The 14103-nt window shown below is 47.9% G+C and overlaps 1 protein-coding gene across 1 annotated transcript; it reads left to right on the top strand.

The window, feature by feature from the left end:
- Positions 1–607: 607 nt before the first annotated feature.
- Positions 608–11507, top strand: anos1a (anosmin 1a). Its single transcript, XM_068308883.1, has 14 exons — positions 608–884; positions 1978–2042; positions 6125–6190; positions 6837–7059; positions 7146–7330; positions 7895–8024; positions 9094–9299; positions 9450–9576; positions 9700–9807; positions 9923–10011; positions 10196–10367; positions 10712–10935; positions 11061–11200; positions 11292–11507. Exons 1-14 carry the CDS (start codon positions 608–610, stop codon positions 11332–11334), a joined length of 2055 nt encoding a protein of 684 aa, XP_068164984.1. The 3' UTR covers positions 11335–11507.
- The last annotated feature ends 2596 nt before the right edge of the window (positions 11508–14103 follow it).

Here is a 14103-nt window from a genome sequence, read left to right as displayed (position 1 = left end):
GTAATGTGATTACTGCTCTAAACACTAAAGTGATTACTACTCTAAACACTAAAGTGATTACTGCTCTAAATATTAAACGTGATTACTGCTCTAAATACCACAGTTCTATTCCCTCAGACTGACCAGAAACAATCACTGAACATTAAAACAACAAAGAATAAATCAATTCCGGTTCAGGTGGGTCAGAGTTCAGTCATTGATTATTGACTGATTGATTTGCGTTGGAGAAATGATCAACCAATCCAAACGAATGTCAGACGGTGATGTTTCCACTGTGATTGGTCAGGATGGTTGATCAGGTGTTCAGACACACCTGTGGGGGTGTGTGGACCAGAAGCTTTATTAAGGAGACACACAGGTGAGATGGGGGTGGTGGTGGTGGGGGGTCAGTAGTGAAACCTGCAGCCACTAATAAACCAAATGGACACAGAACCCCTTCCGTTCAGACTGAGATCCGGATTCAGGTCTCTGGTCAGTCGGTCCAGAGCTGCAGTCCTGTTGGATCGTTGGACACGACCGGGAAGCGGATCGCCCCCCGGTCTGCTTTATCTTCATGAGACGCTGGGATTCGAACCGACGCCTCTCAGCGTCCTGACGGTGACCGCCCATGGGTCATAGCCCCTCCCTCTGCTATATAAACCCAGTTAATCCAGATCTTCATCACATCCTCTTCGTCCTCAGCCTCCTCCTCATCATGATGCTGGCTGCGCGCTGCCGCGTCGTGACGCGACTTTCACTGTGGATTATGGTCCTGTGCGGCTGCCGCGTGTGCGGCAGGACGCAGGAGGCGGCAGCGGCCGCCGCGGACGCGTCCTGGACGGAGAGCGTCTCCAGAGCCCGGTGCGCGTCCCGGTGCCTCGGTCTGCACCGCGGGAGCGCGCTCCGTGAGCCGCAGGTGAGCTTTAACGGATTTACTAATGTCATATATACAGTATATACTGTATATCTCAGGATATATACAGTATATACTGTATATATCCGGGACGCAGCCTCCAACTAAAACAAACGGTTCCTTCAGGGACGTTTTCCTGCATTCATGTCGAATCAGAAGAAAAGATTTTAGTTTTAAATTAACTTTATTATCTCTGATGTCAGATTAAACTGTCTGGTGCAACTGTTATAACGCGTTAGTAGCTGTACAAAACAAAACTGTGTGTGTGTGTGTGTGTGTGTGTGTGTGTGTGTGTGTGTGTGTGTGTGTGTGTGTGTGTGTATGTGTGTGTGTGTTTGTGTGTGTGTGTGTGTGTGTTTGTGTGTGTGTGTGTGTGTGTGTGTGTTTGTGTGTGTGCGTGTGTGTGTATGTTTGTGTGTGTGTGTGTGTGTGTTTGTGTGCGTGTGTGTGTGTGTGTGTCTGTGTGTGTGTGTGTGTGTGTGTGTTTGTGTGTGTGCGTGTGTGTGTATGTTTGTGTGTGTGTGTGTGGGTGTGTTTGTGTGCGTGTGTGTGTGTGTGTCTGTGTGTGTGTGTGTGTTTGTGTGTGGGTGTGTTTGTGTGCGTGTGTGTGTGTGTGTGTGTGTGCGTGTGTGTGCGTGTGTGTGTGTATGTGTTTGTGTGTGTGTGTGTTTGTGTGTGTGTTTGTGTGTGTTTGTGTGTGTTTGTGTGTGCGTGTTTGTGTGTGTGTTTGTGTGTGTGTTTGTGTGTGTTTGTGTGTGTTTGTGTGTGTGTGTTTGTGTGTGTGTTTGTGTGTGTGTTTGTGTGTGTGTTTTGTCTCTGTGTTTGTGTGTGTGCGCGTGTGTGCGCGTGTGTGCGTGTGTGTGTGTGCCCACATGTGTGTGTGTGTGAGTGGGGTACAACACCCAATGAACCCACAGGATTTGCGTAGTCCAGTATGTGTCCTCTGACACACTGTGATTGGCTGCCTCTGGGCTGTGACATCACTGCAGCCCATAATTGAGACATGAAAGCCAATCAGAGGTCTGTTACCCATTAAGACCACTGTTAGCCAATCAGAGCTCTGTTAGAGCCTCCGCTAATCTGAGCTCCCCTCCCCCCACAGAACAATGGATCTCTGGCCTGGTGTCTCCAGAACAAACTGTGTTCAAAGGTTGGTAACGTGTTCCTCACTGGGATTAAGGATTAATGGAAAAGACTTCAAATCTGAAGTCAAAGGATGTAGAGATTAAGATTAAGATTAAGATTAAGAAGCTTTATTGTGCAGGATGCTGTGACTGTTATCAACAGAGGTGATGAATGAAACCAGAGCGTTCGGCGTCTGTAGGAGGTTTCATCAGTAGAGTCTTCATCAGTAGAGTCTTCATCAGTAGAGTCTTCATCAGTAGAGTCTTCATCAGTAGAGTCTTCATCAGTAGAGTCTTCATCAGTAGAGTCTTTATCAGTTGTCTTCATCAGTAGTCTTCATCAGTAGAGTCTTCATCAGTAGAGTCTTCATCAGTAGAGTCTTCATCAGTAGAGTCTTCATCAGTAGAGTCTTTATCAGTTGTCTTCATCAGTAGTCTTCATCAGTAGAGTCTTCATCAGTAGAGTCTTCATCAGTAGTCTTCATCAGTAGTCTTCATCAGTAGTCTTCATCAGTAGAGTCTTCATCAGTAGTCTTCATCAGTAGAGTCTTCATCAGCAGTCTTCATCAGTAGAGTCTTCATCAATAGAGTCTTCATCAGTTGTCTTCATCAGTAGTCTTCATCAGTAGAGTCTTCATCAGTAGAGTCTTGATCAGTAGAGTCTTCATCAGTAGAGTCTTTATCAGTTGTCTTCATCAGTAGTCTTCATCAGTAGAGTCTTCATCAGTAGAGTCTTCATCAGTAGAGTCTTTATCAGTTGTCTTCATCAGTAGTCTTCATCAGTAGAGTCTTCATCAGTAGAGTCTTCATCAGTAGAGTCTTCATCAGTAGAGTCTTCATCAGTAGAGTCTTCATCAGTAGAGTCTTTATCAGTTGTCTTCATCAGTAGTCTTCATCAGTAGAGTCTTCATCAGTAGAGTCTTCATCAGTAGTCTTCATCAGTAGTCTTCATCAGTAGAGTCTTCATCAGTAGAGTCTTCATCAGTAGAGTCTTCATCAGTAGTCTTCATCAGTAGTCTTCATCAGTAGTCTTCATCAGTAGAGTCTTCATCAGTTGTCTTCATCAGTAGAGTCTTCATCAGCAGTCTTCATCAGTAGAGTCTTCATCAATAGAGTCTTCATCAGTTGTCTTCATCAGTAGTCTTCATCAGTAGAGTCTTCATCAGTAGAGTCTTCATCAGTAGTCTTCATCAGTAGTCTTCATCAGTAGAGTCTTCATCAGTTGTCTTCATCAGTAGAGTCTTCATCAGCAGTCTTCATCAGTAGAGTCTTCATCAGTAGTCTTCATCAGTAGTCTTCATCAGTAGTCTTCATCAGTAGAGTCTTCATCAGTTGTCTTCATCAGTAGAGTCTTCATCAGTAGTCTTCATCAGTAGAGTCTTCATCAGTTGTCTTCATCAGTAGAGTCTTCATCAGCAGTCTTCATCAGTAGAGTCTTCATCAGTAGTCTTCATCAGTAGTCTTCATCAGTAGAGTCTTCATCAGTTGTCTTCATCAGTAGAGTCTTCATCAGCAGTCTTCATCAGTAGAGTCTTCATCAGTAGTCTTCATCAGCAGTCTTCATCAGTAGAGTCTTCATCAATAGAGTCTTCATCAGTAGTCTTCATCAGTAGTCTTCATCAGTAGAGTCTTCATCAGTAGAGTCTTCATCAGTAGAGTCTTCATCAGTAGAGTCTTCATCAGTAGAGTCTTCATCAGTAGAGTCTTCATCAGTAGAGTCTTTATCAGTTGTCTTCATCAGTAGTCTTCATCAGTAGAGTCTTCATCAGTAGAGTCTTCATCAGTAGAGTCTTCATCAGTAGAGTCTTCATCAGTAGAGTCTTTATCAGTTGTCTTCATCAGTAGTCTTCATCAGTAGAGTCTTCATCAGTAGAGTCTTCATCAGTAGTCTTCATCAGTAGTCTTCATCAGTAGTCTTCATCAGTAGAGTCTTCATCAGTAGTCTTCATCAGTAGAGTCTTCATCAGCAGTCTTCATCAGTAGAGTCTTCATCAATAGAGTCTTCATCAGTTGTCTTCATCAGTAGTCTTCATCAGTAGAGTCTTCATCAGTAGAGTCTTGATCAGTAGAGTCTTCATCAGTAGAGTCTTTATCAGTTGTCTTCATCAGTAGTCTTCATCAGTAGAGTCTTCATCAGTAGAGTCTTCATCAGTAGAGTCTTTATCAGTTGTCTTCATCAGTAGTCTTCATCAGTAGAGTCTTCATCAGTAGAGTCTTCATCAGTAGAGTCTTCATCAGTAGAGTCTTCATCAGTAGAGTCTTCATCAGTAGAGTCTTTATCAGTTGTCTTCATCAGTAGTCTTCATCAGTAGAGTCTTCATCAGTAGAGTCTTCATCAGTAGTCTTCATCAGTAGTCTTCATCAGTAGAGTCTTCATCAGTAGAGTCTTCATCAGTAGAGTCTTCATCAGTAGTCTTCATCAGTAGTCTTCATCAGTAGTCTTCATCAGTAGAGTCTTCATCAGTTGTCTTCATCAGTAGAGTCTTCATCAGCAGTCTTCATCAGTAGAGTCTTCATCAATAGAGTCTTCATCAGTTGTCTTCATCAGTAGTCTTCATCAGTAGAGTCTTCATCAGTAGAGTCTTCATCAGTAGTCTTCATCAGTAGTCTTCATCAGTAGAGTCTTCATCAGTTGTCTTCATCAGTAGAGTCTTCATCAGCAGTCTTCATCAGTAGAGTCTTCATCAGTAGTCTTCATCAGTAGTCTTCATCAGTAGTCTTCATCAGTAGAGTCTTCATCAGTTGTCTTCATCAGTAGAGTCTTCATCAGTAGTCTTCATCAGTAGAGTCTTCATCAGTTGTCTTCATCAGTAGAGTCTTCATCAGCAGTCTTCATCAGTAGAGTCTTCATCAGTAGTCTTCATCAGTAGTCTTCATCAGTAGAGTCTTCATCAGTTGTCTTCATCAGTAGAGTCTTCATCAGCAGTCTTCATCAGTAGAGTCTTCATCAGTAGTCTTCATCAGCAGTCTTCATCAGTAGAGTCTTCATCAATAGAGTCTTCATCAGTAGTCTTCATCAGTAGTCTTCATCAGTAGAGTCTTCATCAGTAGAGTCTTCATCAGTAGTCTTCATCAGCAGTCTTCATCAGTAGAGTCTTCATCAATAGAGTCTTCATCAGTAGTCTTCATCAGTAGTCTTCATCAGTAGAGTCTTCATCAATAGAGTCTTCATCAGTAGTCTTCATCAGTAGTCTTCATCAGTAGAGTCTTCATCAGTAGTCTTCATCAGTAGTCTTCATCAGTAGTCTTCATCAGTAGAGTCTTCATCAGTAGTCTTCATCAGTAGTCTTCATCAGTAGTCTTCATCAGTAGTCTTCATCAGTATAGTCTTCATCAGTAGTCTTCATCAGTAGTCTTCATCAGTAGTCTTCATCAGTAGGAGTGAAATGTTGATGATGAAGGTTTGGAGCACGTCATCAGATTGGGGAAACAGGAAGTGTGATGTCATCCCACTTCCTGTTTGCTCTCTGTTTGTTCCTCTGAGTGTTCTGTAGCTTCAGCAGAGGATCCGTTTCGTTATCGTCATCTGTCTCCAGAACGCCTCAGGATGGATCCTCAGCGGTTCTTCCTGAGCCTCTCCTCCATCAGGACGTTCTCCGCTCACTTTCTTGGTGCTTTGGTGACACTGACGCTTCATTTGAGCGTGAAATGGAGCAGAAAACTGACTGAAGCTGAGGCGACGTTTGAATGAAACGAGGGCAGAAACGTCAGTCTGCATCAGTGGGAACGGTCCCTCGTGGGTCTGGGGGTGGGATGGGGGCAGGATGGGGGTGATGGGCGATCAGCCACGCTTCAGGGCGTCCGAGTCCCGAAGCTGGAGGAGATGATTAGAGACGGCAGTGAGGACCAACGGGAGGAGCAGCACCGCATCCTGAAACGGCACCGCTTCCTGAAACGGCAGCAGGATCCACCAGAATCCAGCGTTTAGTCAGAGCCTTTGTTGTGTCCTCGTGACGCTGTGTTCACACTGATTCTCAACCTGTCTGGTTCCTGTCAGCCTCATGGCTTCACAGCTTCAGGTTCTAAGCTGAAACGAAACGGCCTGATGGTTGTTAATAATAATAATCTGAAGCGTTCTGGTCAGTGTTCGTTTCCTCCTCTTCCTCAGTGTCTGGAGCCCTGCAAAGACTCCTGGGAGATGGAGAGGAAGAGCAGCTGCAGGGAGTTATGTGAGGTAAACCGTCTGCACGCTTCAGCCGTCTGCACGCTTCAGCCGTCTGCACGCTTCAGCCGTCTGCACGCTTCAGCCGTCTGTCACCTCAGAGACAAACGACTGGGCATTTAAGATTACAGTTTAGGTTAACTAGTCTGTCTATCCTTAATCCAAATCCTAACTCTAAACCCTAATCCTAACTCTAAACCCTAACTCTAAACCCTAATCCTAACTCTAAACCCTAACTCTAAACCCTAATCCAAACTCTAAACCCTAATCCTAACTCTAAACCCTAATCCTAACTCTAAACCCTAACTCTAAACCCTAATCCTAACTCTAAACCCTAATCCTAACTCTAAACCCTAATCCTAACTCTAAACCCTAATCCTAACTCTAAACCCTAATCCTAACTCTAAACCCTAATCTTAACTCTAAACCCTTACTCTAAACCCTAATCCTAACCCTAAACCCTAATCCTAACTCTAAACCCTAATTCTAACTCTAAACCCTAATCCTAACTCTAAACCCTAATTCTAACTCTAAACCCTAATCCTAACTCTAAACCCTAATTCTAACTCTAAACCCTAATCCCAACTCTAAACCCTAATCCTAACTCTAAACCCTAATCCTAACTCTAAACCCTTATTTTTAATTCTAACCCCCCCAGCGGGCGTTTCCCAGAAAGCACTGGGAGTGTGTGACCAGCTGTGAGTTCCTGCAGTCGGTGCTGGGGGTGAAGCAGGGCCGATGCCCCCCTCAGGACAGAGCCAGCGGCTTCGCCGCCGCCTGCGTGGAGAGCTGCGACCACGATGGAGAATGCCCCGCCCAGAGGAAGTGCTGCTCCAATGGGTGTGGCCACACCTGCCAGCCCCCCAAAGACCCGTTCAAGGGTGAGCGTCCTCCCCCCCGATCGTGTCCCCCCACTCTTCTGATGGCGACCCTCCCTAATGGGCCCCCCCCTCTGGTCATGTCCCAGGAGCCCCCCTGAGGCCCAGGAAGGCCCTGACCTTTGAGGAGCTGTCCTCGGGTCAGCTGGAGCTCCGCTGGTCGTCCCGCTTCAACGTCTCCGCTGAGCCGGTGGTCTACGTCCTGCAGAGGAGGTGGAACTACGGCATCCAGCCCAGCGAGGACAGCGCCACCCCCTGGCAGGAGGTGGCACAGGTCAGGTCAGGGGCGGGACACCAAGGTCAATCAGGGGTCGCAACCAGGAAGTCAGAACGGGACAAACTGGGTTCCACCCGGAGGGGATGTGATCTAACAACAGTCTCAGGATGGATCCCTGAATCCAGGCCTGTACCCCCCCCCCCCACTACCTCCCTCTGAAACATACCTGCAGCAGCAGCTTTTAATGGACCCCCCCCTCATTAAAGGCTGACGAGTGTTTCCTGCCAGCAGAGAGTCGACAGGAACCTGACGATGAAGTCAAATGGAGGCTCTGAGTCCAGACGCCCCACGTCAGACCTCTGGGCTCCTGCTGAGTCAGCGGTTATTAAAGGTTAAGTTCTGGCCCCTGACCTCAGGACGGTTTGTCCATGAGGTCAGTCTGTTCTCAACGTGAAGGTGTGACGCTGGTTATTTATGGAAGCAGTCCTTCAGGTCGGGGTTGGGGGTCCGTCTGATGGTGACACAGCTGGAGAATGGTTCCTCTCGTCCACACGGGGGCGCTATTCTAAATGGATCTCTTTTCTTTCTCTAAACGCCGGTGGTCTGTCCGACCTATCACAGACCACGGATCAGGGGGCGCGGCTCTCCGACATCCGCCCCGGGCGCTGGTACCAGTTCAGGGTGGCGGCCGTCAACGCCCACGGGACCCGAGGCTTCACCACGCCCAGCAGACACGTCCACGCCAGCAGAGGTAGGAGGAAAGGGTTAACGTTATGGGATGTAGAACCGCACCACACGTCTGAATCATGTTCTAGTTACATTCTAGAACGTCAAGCCTGTCAAACGACGCTGCTTAAAAAAAAATGTTTGGTGACATCACAGCTTTAATTATCCTGAAGTCTCTTAAAATTATTAATTTTCTGGCCAAAGAATATCCATAAGGTGACTTAATATCTTCATAAGGTGACTTAATGTCTTCATAAGATGACTTAATGTCTTCATAAGGGGACTTAATGTCTTCATAAGGGGACTTAATGTCTTCATAAGGGGACTTAATGTCTTCATAAGGGGACTTAATGTCTTCATAAGGGGACTTAATGTCTTCATAAGGGGACTTAATGTCTTCATAAGGGGACTTCATGTCTTCATAAGGAGACTTAATGTCTTCATAAGGTGACTTAATGTCTTCATAAGGTGACTTAATGTCTTCATAAGGGGACTTAATGTCTTCATAAGGGGACTTAATGTCTTCATAAGGGGACTTAATGTCTTCATAAGGTGACTTAATGTCTTCATAAGGTGACTTAATGTCTTCATAAGGGGACTTAATGTCTTCATAAGGGGACTTAATGTCTTCATAAGGTGACTTAATGTCTTAAAAAGATGACTTAATGTCTTCAAAAGGTGACTTAATGTCTTCAAAAGGTGACTTAATGTCTTCAAAAGGTGACTTAATGTCTTCATAAGGGGACTTAATGTCTTCATAAGGGGAATTAATGTCTTCATAAGATGACTTAATGTCTTAAAAAGGTGACTTAATGTCTTCAAAAGGTGACTTAATGTCTTCACAAGGTGACTTAATGTCTTCAAAAGGTGACTTAATGTCTTCATAAGGGGACTTAATGTCTTCAAAAGGTGACTTAATGTCTTCATAAAGTGACTTAATGTCTTAAAAAGGTGACTTAATGTCTTCAAAAGGTGAGTTAATGTCTTCAAAAGGTGACTTAATGTCTTCAAAAGGTGAGTTAATGTCTTCAAAAGGTGACTTAATGTCTTCATAAGGTGACTTAATGTCCTGAACATGTGCCCCCCCCCCCCAGACCCATCCAGTCCTCAGGCCCCCACCGCTCTGAGAGTGGCCAACATGACCTTTGGCCCTGGGAGGGTGGTGTCGGCCCGGCTCCAGTGGGGCGTGACCCCTGACCAGGACGTCCCTGTCCATCACTACAGGGTCAGCTGGAGCTGGACTGCAGCTGGGGGGGGGTCGGCTTCATCACTGACGAAGAGGAGGAAGACCGTCAGGGAGGTGAGAGGACAGCTGATCAAATGGGTTATTGATCAGAACTCACAGTGTGTGTGTGTGTGTGTGTGTGTGTGTGTGTGTGTGTGTGTGTGTGTGTGTGTGTGTGTGTGTGTGTGTGTGTGTGTGTGTGTGTGTGTGTGTGTGTGTGTGTAGACCTCCGTGGAGCTGGACAGCATGCGGTCCAACAGGAGCTACAGCGTGGAGGTGCAGGCGGTGTCCTACTGGGGGCAGATGCAGCTCAGAGGCCCCCGGGCCGTCCTGCGCTTCAGCACACGCAGCAGTAGGTCCCCCTGCCTGATCAAAAAGATGAAACGTGTTCTTGTTTAGTCATGTGACTGATTACTGCATTACCCAGAAGCCCCTGCTGCTGTCACAAAGGACCTTCTCTGGTTTCTTTCTGAAGAGCCTGAAACTCGTCCCAGATCCTCCACAGACGCTCTGCTGGACGTGGGAACACCTTTCTACCAGGACGGACAGCTGCAGGTCCATGTTTACTGGCAGAGCAGCATGGGTAGGTACAGCGTTAGCATGCATTAGCATTAGCATTAGCATCAGCATGGTCTCTGGTCCCATGGAGCCTCAGGACTAGAGACCTGCTCCTGAACAGATCCTGGTTGTTCCTGTAGATCCCTCAGTGGAATTCTACAGGATCCGTTGGGGACCAGAGTCCTGTGGACACAATCAGACCAGACCCATGGAGAAGACAACCACACAGGTAACCTGGACCAGGTCCACCTGAGGACCTTCTCTGGTGACTGTCTGGAGGAACCAGCAGCTGATGGACTTCCTGCCGTTGGCAGCAGGTCCAGGTTCCAGCGCTGGATGTATTTTTAGGAGCTACAGGGTGATGGAGGTCCTGATGGAGTAAACCTGGTGATGGTCTTTTGTCTCTGGTCCAGGAGAACTTCGTCAGCCTGCAGGGCCTGATGTTCTCCTGTAGGTACAGAGTCCTCCTGCAGCCAGTCAGCAAGAAGAGTCGTCCTCCCACAGAAACCACCAGCTTCTCCACCCCCCCCTGTGAAGCCATCCAGGCCAAGAGCCCAAGACCCCTCACCTGTCCTGGAGACACAGGTGAACGTCTGCAGACTGATGTCATCAGGGCAGAAGAACCTCTGGTTTCTGTTCTGTTCATGAATTCTTTATTGATCGCAAAGAAGAACTGGTTCCCTCCACTAGCCCCTGGTTCCCTCCACTAGCCCCTGGTTCCCTCCACTAGCCCCTGGTTCCCTCCACTAGCCCCTGGTTCCCTCCACTAGCCCCTGGTTCCCTCCACTAGCCCCTGGTTCCCTCCACTAGCCCCTGGTTCCCTCCACTAGCCCCTGGTTCCCTCCACTAGCCCCTGGTTCCCTCCACTAGCCCCTGGTTCCCTCCACTAGCCCCTGTGTTCTCGTGACCTTGTCCGTGTCCTCCAGCAGACCCCCCCCAGAAGGTCCTGGTGAAGGCCACCAACCTGACGGCGTCCTTCGAGGTGCGGGGCAGGAACCTGACGGCTGTCTTTGGCTGGGGTCTGTCCGGAGCCCCCCCCCACCATCATGTGACCGGTTACCAGGCAACCTGGACGGAGGTCGTGCCCTCCAGCCGCCACCAGAACCACAAGCTGCCCCACAGCCTCATCTCCCAGTCCCAGATCCTGCCCCCGGTCAGTTAGCCGGGAGTTAGCCTAGCATCGTGCTAGCATAGCGGCTAATTCAAACTAATATCTTAGCGTGTTTAACCCTGGATGTGTTTTAATATGTTAGCGTGTTACACCCGCTCCCTCCTCAGGACGCCCGTGTTCTGGTCGTGTCCGGTCTGCATCCAGACAGTCTGTACCGGCTGGAGGTCCAGGTCCTCACAGGAGACGGTGGAGGTCCCACAACCAGGAGAAACTTCCAGACCCCCCCAGCAGAGCGCCGTGGAGCCCAGTAAGGAGGACAGGACGTTGTCATGGAAACAGCTCCTGCGTTCACGTTATGCTGATGGCATTCAAGTAAATCAAAATCTCCCCCCACTCAGGAACCGGGCTGAGGACGCATCACCACCAGCAGCCAATCACTGAGAGGCACTGAGCCCAGCAGCCAATCAGCTGCATGGACAGGGCAGCAGCTCCGATCCATTTCCTTTCAAAGTGATCCATCGATTTATTGATTGATAAAACTTCGGTTCTTTAGTAACCCTTTAGATGCATGCAGACACACACACACACACACACACACACACACACACACACACACACACACACACACACACACACACACACACACACACACGTATGTGTTCTGTAGATGTTGTATTAAGTGTTTGTCTGTATTTATGAAACAGAACTCATCTTTAAACCTCCAGACTCACATTTAAATAAAAAATGAACTCATGAATATTCATCAGAACGTTTCATTTGTTTCTCTTCTTTATTTCTCATTTGCATTTGTTCATATTCAGACTCGACCTTTAAGAGAATTTATGCTTTTTTCTCAAAAGAAGCTTCAGTCCTGTGAGGAGCTCAGGATGGGTGGAGGTTCTGCACGTGGAGCCCCAGTGCAGGAGGTCTGTAGAACCAGGAGGACCAGCTGGACCAGGACCTTCTCTGAGGGACTTCAGATGTTTGGAAACGTTTGCTGGGTTCCGTTCAGATGTGCTGACAACTGGTTTTTAGGTGAGGAAGACGTCGGATCCAGATGAAGGCGTGGCTCCTGGAACATTTTGGAGACCCTGGCAGATGTTTGTGGTCTCCAGGCATTAGAAACCGCTTCATGACCTAACAGGCTTCAACACTGAAACATCCTAGAAGCTGAAGTCTTGCATTGGCGTGTTGATCCTCAAGCTGGCTTCTGCTCCAAACTGAAGGTTTGCTGATGAAGATGAAGCAGAAGCGCTCTGGTCTGGGGGGGGTTCATGGAGGACAGGGAGGAGGAACATCTGAAGGGATCCTGACAGATGTGTTGGATCTGATGGATGAAGAACTCAGCTGTCATCACCATCATCATCACCACCAGGCCCACACTGCTGTCTAATGGGAACCAGAGCTGCTGGCAGCACCTGTCCGTCTGAGGACGAGCTGCTGAAAGCTGATTGGCTGCAGACGCGAGCCGCGCCCCATCATCTGCAGCGAGGGCGTCGACCCCACGGCCTCCTGTGAGTCCAGTCCTGACTGGGTTAACTGGTGGTCTGTGTGTGATGGGGATCGATTCCACACACACACACACACACACACACACACACACACACACACACACACACACACACACACACCAGCTGACGTTGCCCCCGGCGATACAGGAAGTAACGCATCTGAGCTTTAATGGTGAGGCGGGTTCGGGTGTGAGAACCGCCTCCAGATGCTGACCTCATCATGTGGGCGGAGCCGAGCAGCTGAAGGCCCTGACCTGACGGCTCCGCCCCCAGATGGAGTCAACATGTTGAGTCGACGCCAAGCGTCCATCAGGTCTCCCCCTGTGGTCTCTGGGGGGGGGGGCTCCTCCAGCAGTAACTACCGTCAGCGTGTTGAGTCACTACAGACATGTTGGAGTCACTACCGACGTGTTGAGTCACTACAGACATGTTGGAGTCACTACAGACGTGTTGAAGTCACTTCAGACGTGTTGGAGTCACTACAGACGTGTTGAGTCACTACAGACATGTTGGAGTCACTACCGACGTGTTGAGTCACTACAGATGTGTTGAAGTCACTACAGACGTGTTGGAGTCACTACAGACGTGTTGAAGTCACTACAGACCTGTTGAAGTCACTACAGACGTGTTGAAGTCACTACAGACGTGTTGGAGTCACTACAGACGTGTTGAGTCACTACAGACGTGTTGAAGTCACTACAGACGTGTTGGAGTCACTACAGACGTGTTGAGTCACTACAGACGTGTTGGAGTCACTACCGACGTGTTGAGTCACTACAGACGTGTTGAAGTCACTACAGACGTGTTGAGTCACTACAGACGTGTTGGAGTCACTACCGACGTGTTGAGTCACTACAGACGTGTTGGAGTCACTACAGACGTGTTCCATGTTTCCACTCTGATTCTGTGTGTCTGGACTGACACCAGTTCTCCATGTTGGGTCGGGTTTGTTTCCAGGTGACTGGTTGGAGTCCCGTGGATCTACCTGCTGTCAGAGACACGCCCCTGATTGTGGTCCCACCAGAGCCACACACGTATAAATATATAAAATACACACCAACATATATAATCAGAGTCCCAGCAGGACGCCGCCTCATTCCTGCAGTCACCAGTTCAACACAGACGAGACTTCATAAAGGAAAAGTATCATCACAGTCATTATAGCAGCATTTATTGATGTAGATATGTATGTTTGTTAACGGCCTACTGATTCACTACTTGTTCACTATTTATTCATTATTTCCTCACTATTTGTTCACTATTTCCTCACTATTTGTTCATTATTTCGTCATTGTTTACATTGTTTACTCACTGACTGTTACTGGGGGAGGGGATCACCAGTCGTCTGTCGGGATTGTTGAACAATCCCGCCCCCTGCTGGTGACTCTATATATCTCGCCTGAACCGTATGGAGTGGATCCTGTGGGGCCCCGTGGGGTCTAACTCAGCGCTTTTATTATGGGATGGTGAAGACAGGCGTCACTTATCCGTTCAAATAATAGTAAATAATAATGACTGAATAAACGCCATCCTTCATTCAGATTTAATCCCATTCACTGATCGATACTGATCGATGGTTTCCCCCTCCAGAAGAAAGAACAAAGTCACGTGTCACTCGAACTATCGCGAGATTCTCGTCTCGCCTGTTGGACTTCGCGCGCGAGCCTCCCTGGACCGGAAGCGGCGCTGATCAGCTGAC

This window comes from Antennarius striatus, chromosome 24, assembly GCF_040054535.1.
Source record: "Antennarius striatus isolate MH-2024 chromosome 24, ASM4005453v1, whole genome shotgun sequence".
Classification (NCBI taxonomy): Eukaryota; Metazoa; Chordata; class Actinopteri; order Lophiiformes; family Antennariidae; genus Antennarius; species Antennarius striatus.
Note: the sequence above shows the minus strand (reverse complement) of the source record. Positions and strands in the feature narration are given on the sequence as shown.

Coding starts and splice junctions, on each gene's coding strand:
- anos1a (XM_068308883.1), top strand. CDS start 608: ATGGGTCATAGCCCCTCCCTCTGCTATATAAACCCAGTTAATCCAGAT. Junction 7,331..7,894: donor CCTGGCAGGAGGTGGCACAG/GTCAGGTCAGGG, acceptor GACCTATCACAG/ACCACGGATCAGGGGGCGCG. Junction 9,808..9,922: donor TTACTGGCAGAGCAGCATGG/GTAGGTACAGCG, acceptor TTGTTCCTGTAG/ATCCCTCAGTGGAATTCTAC.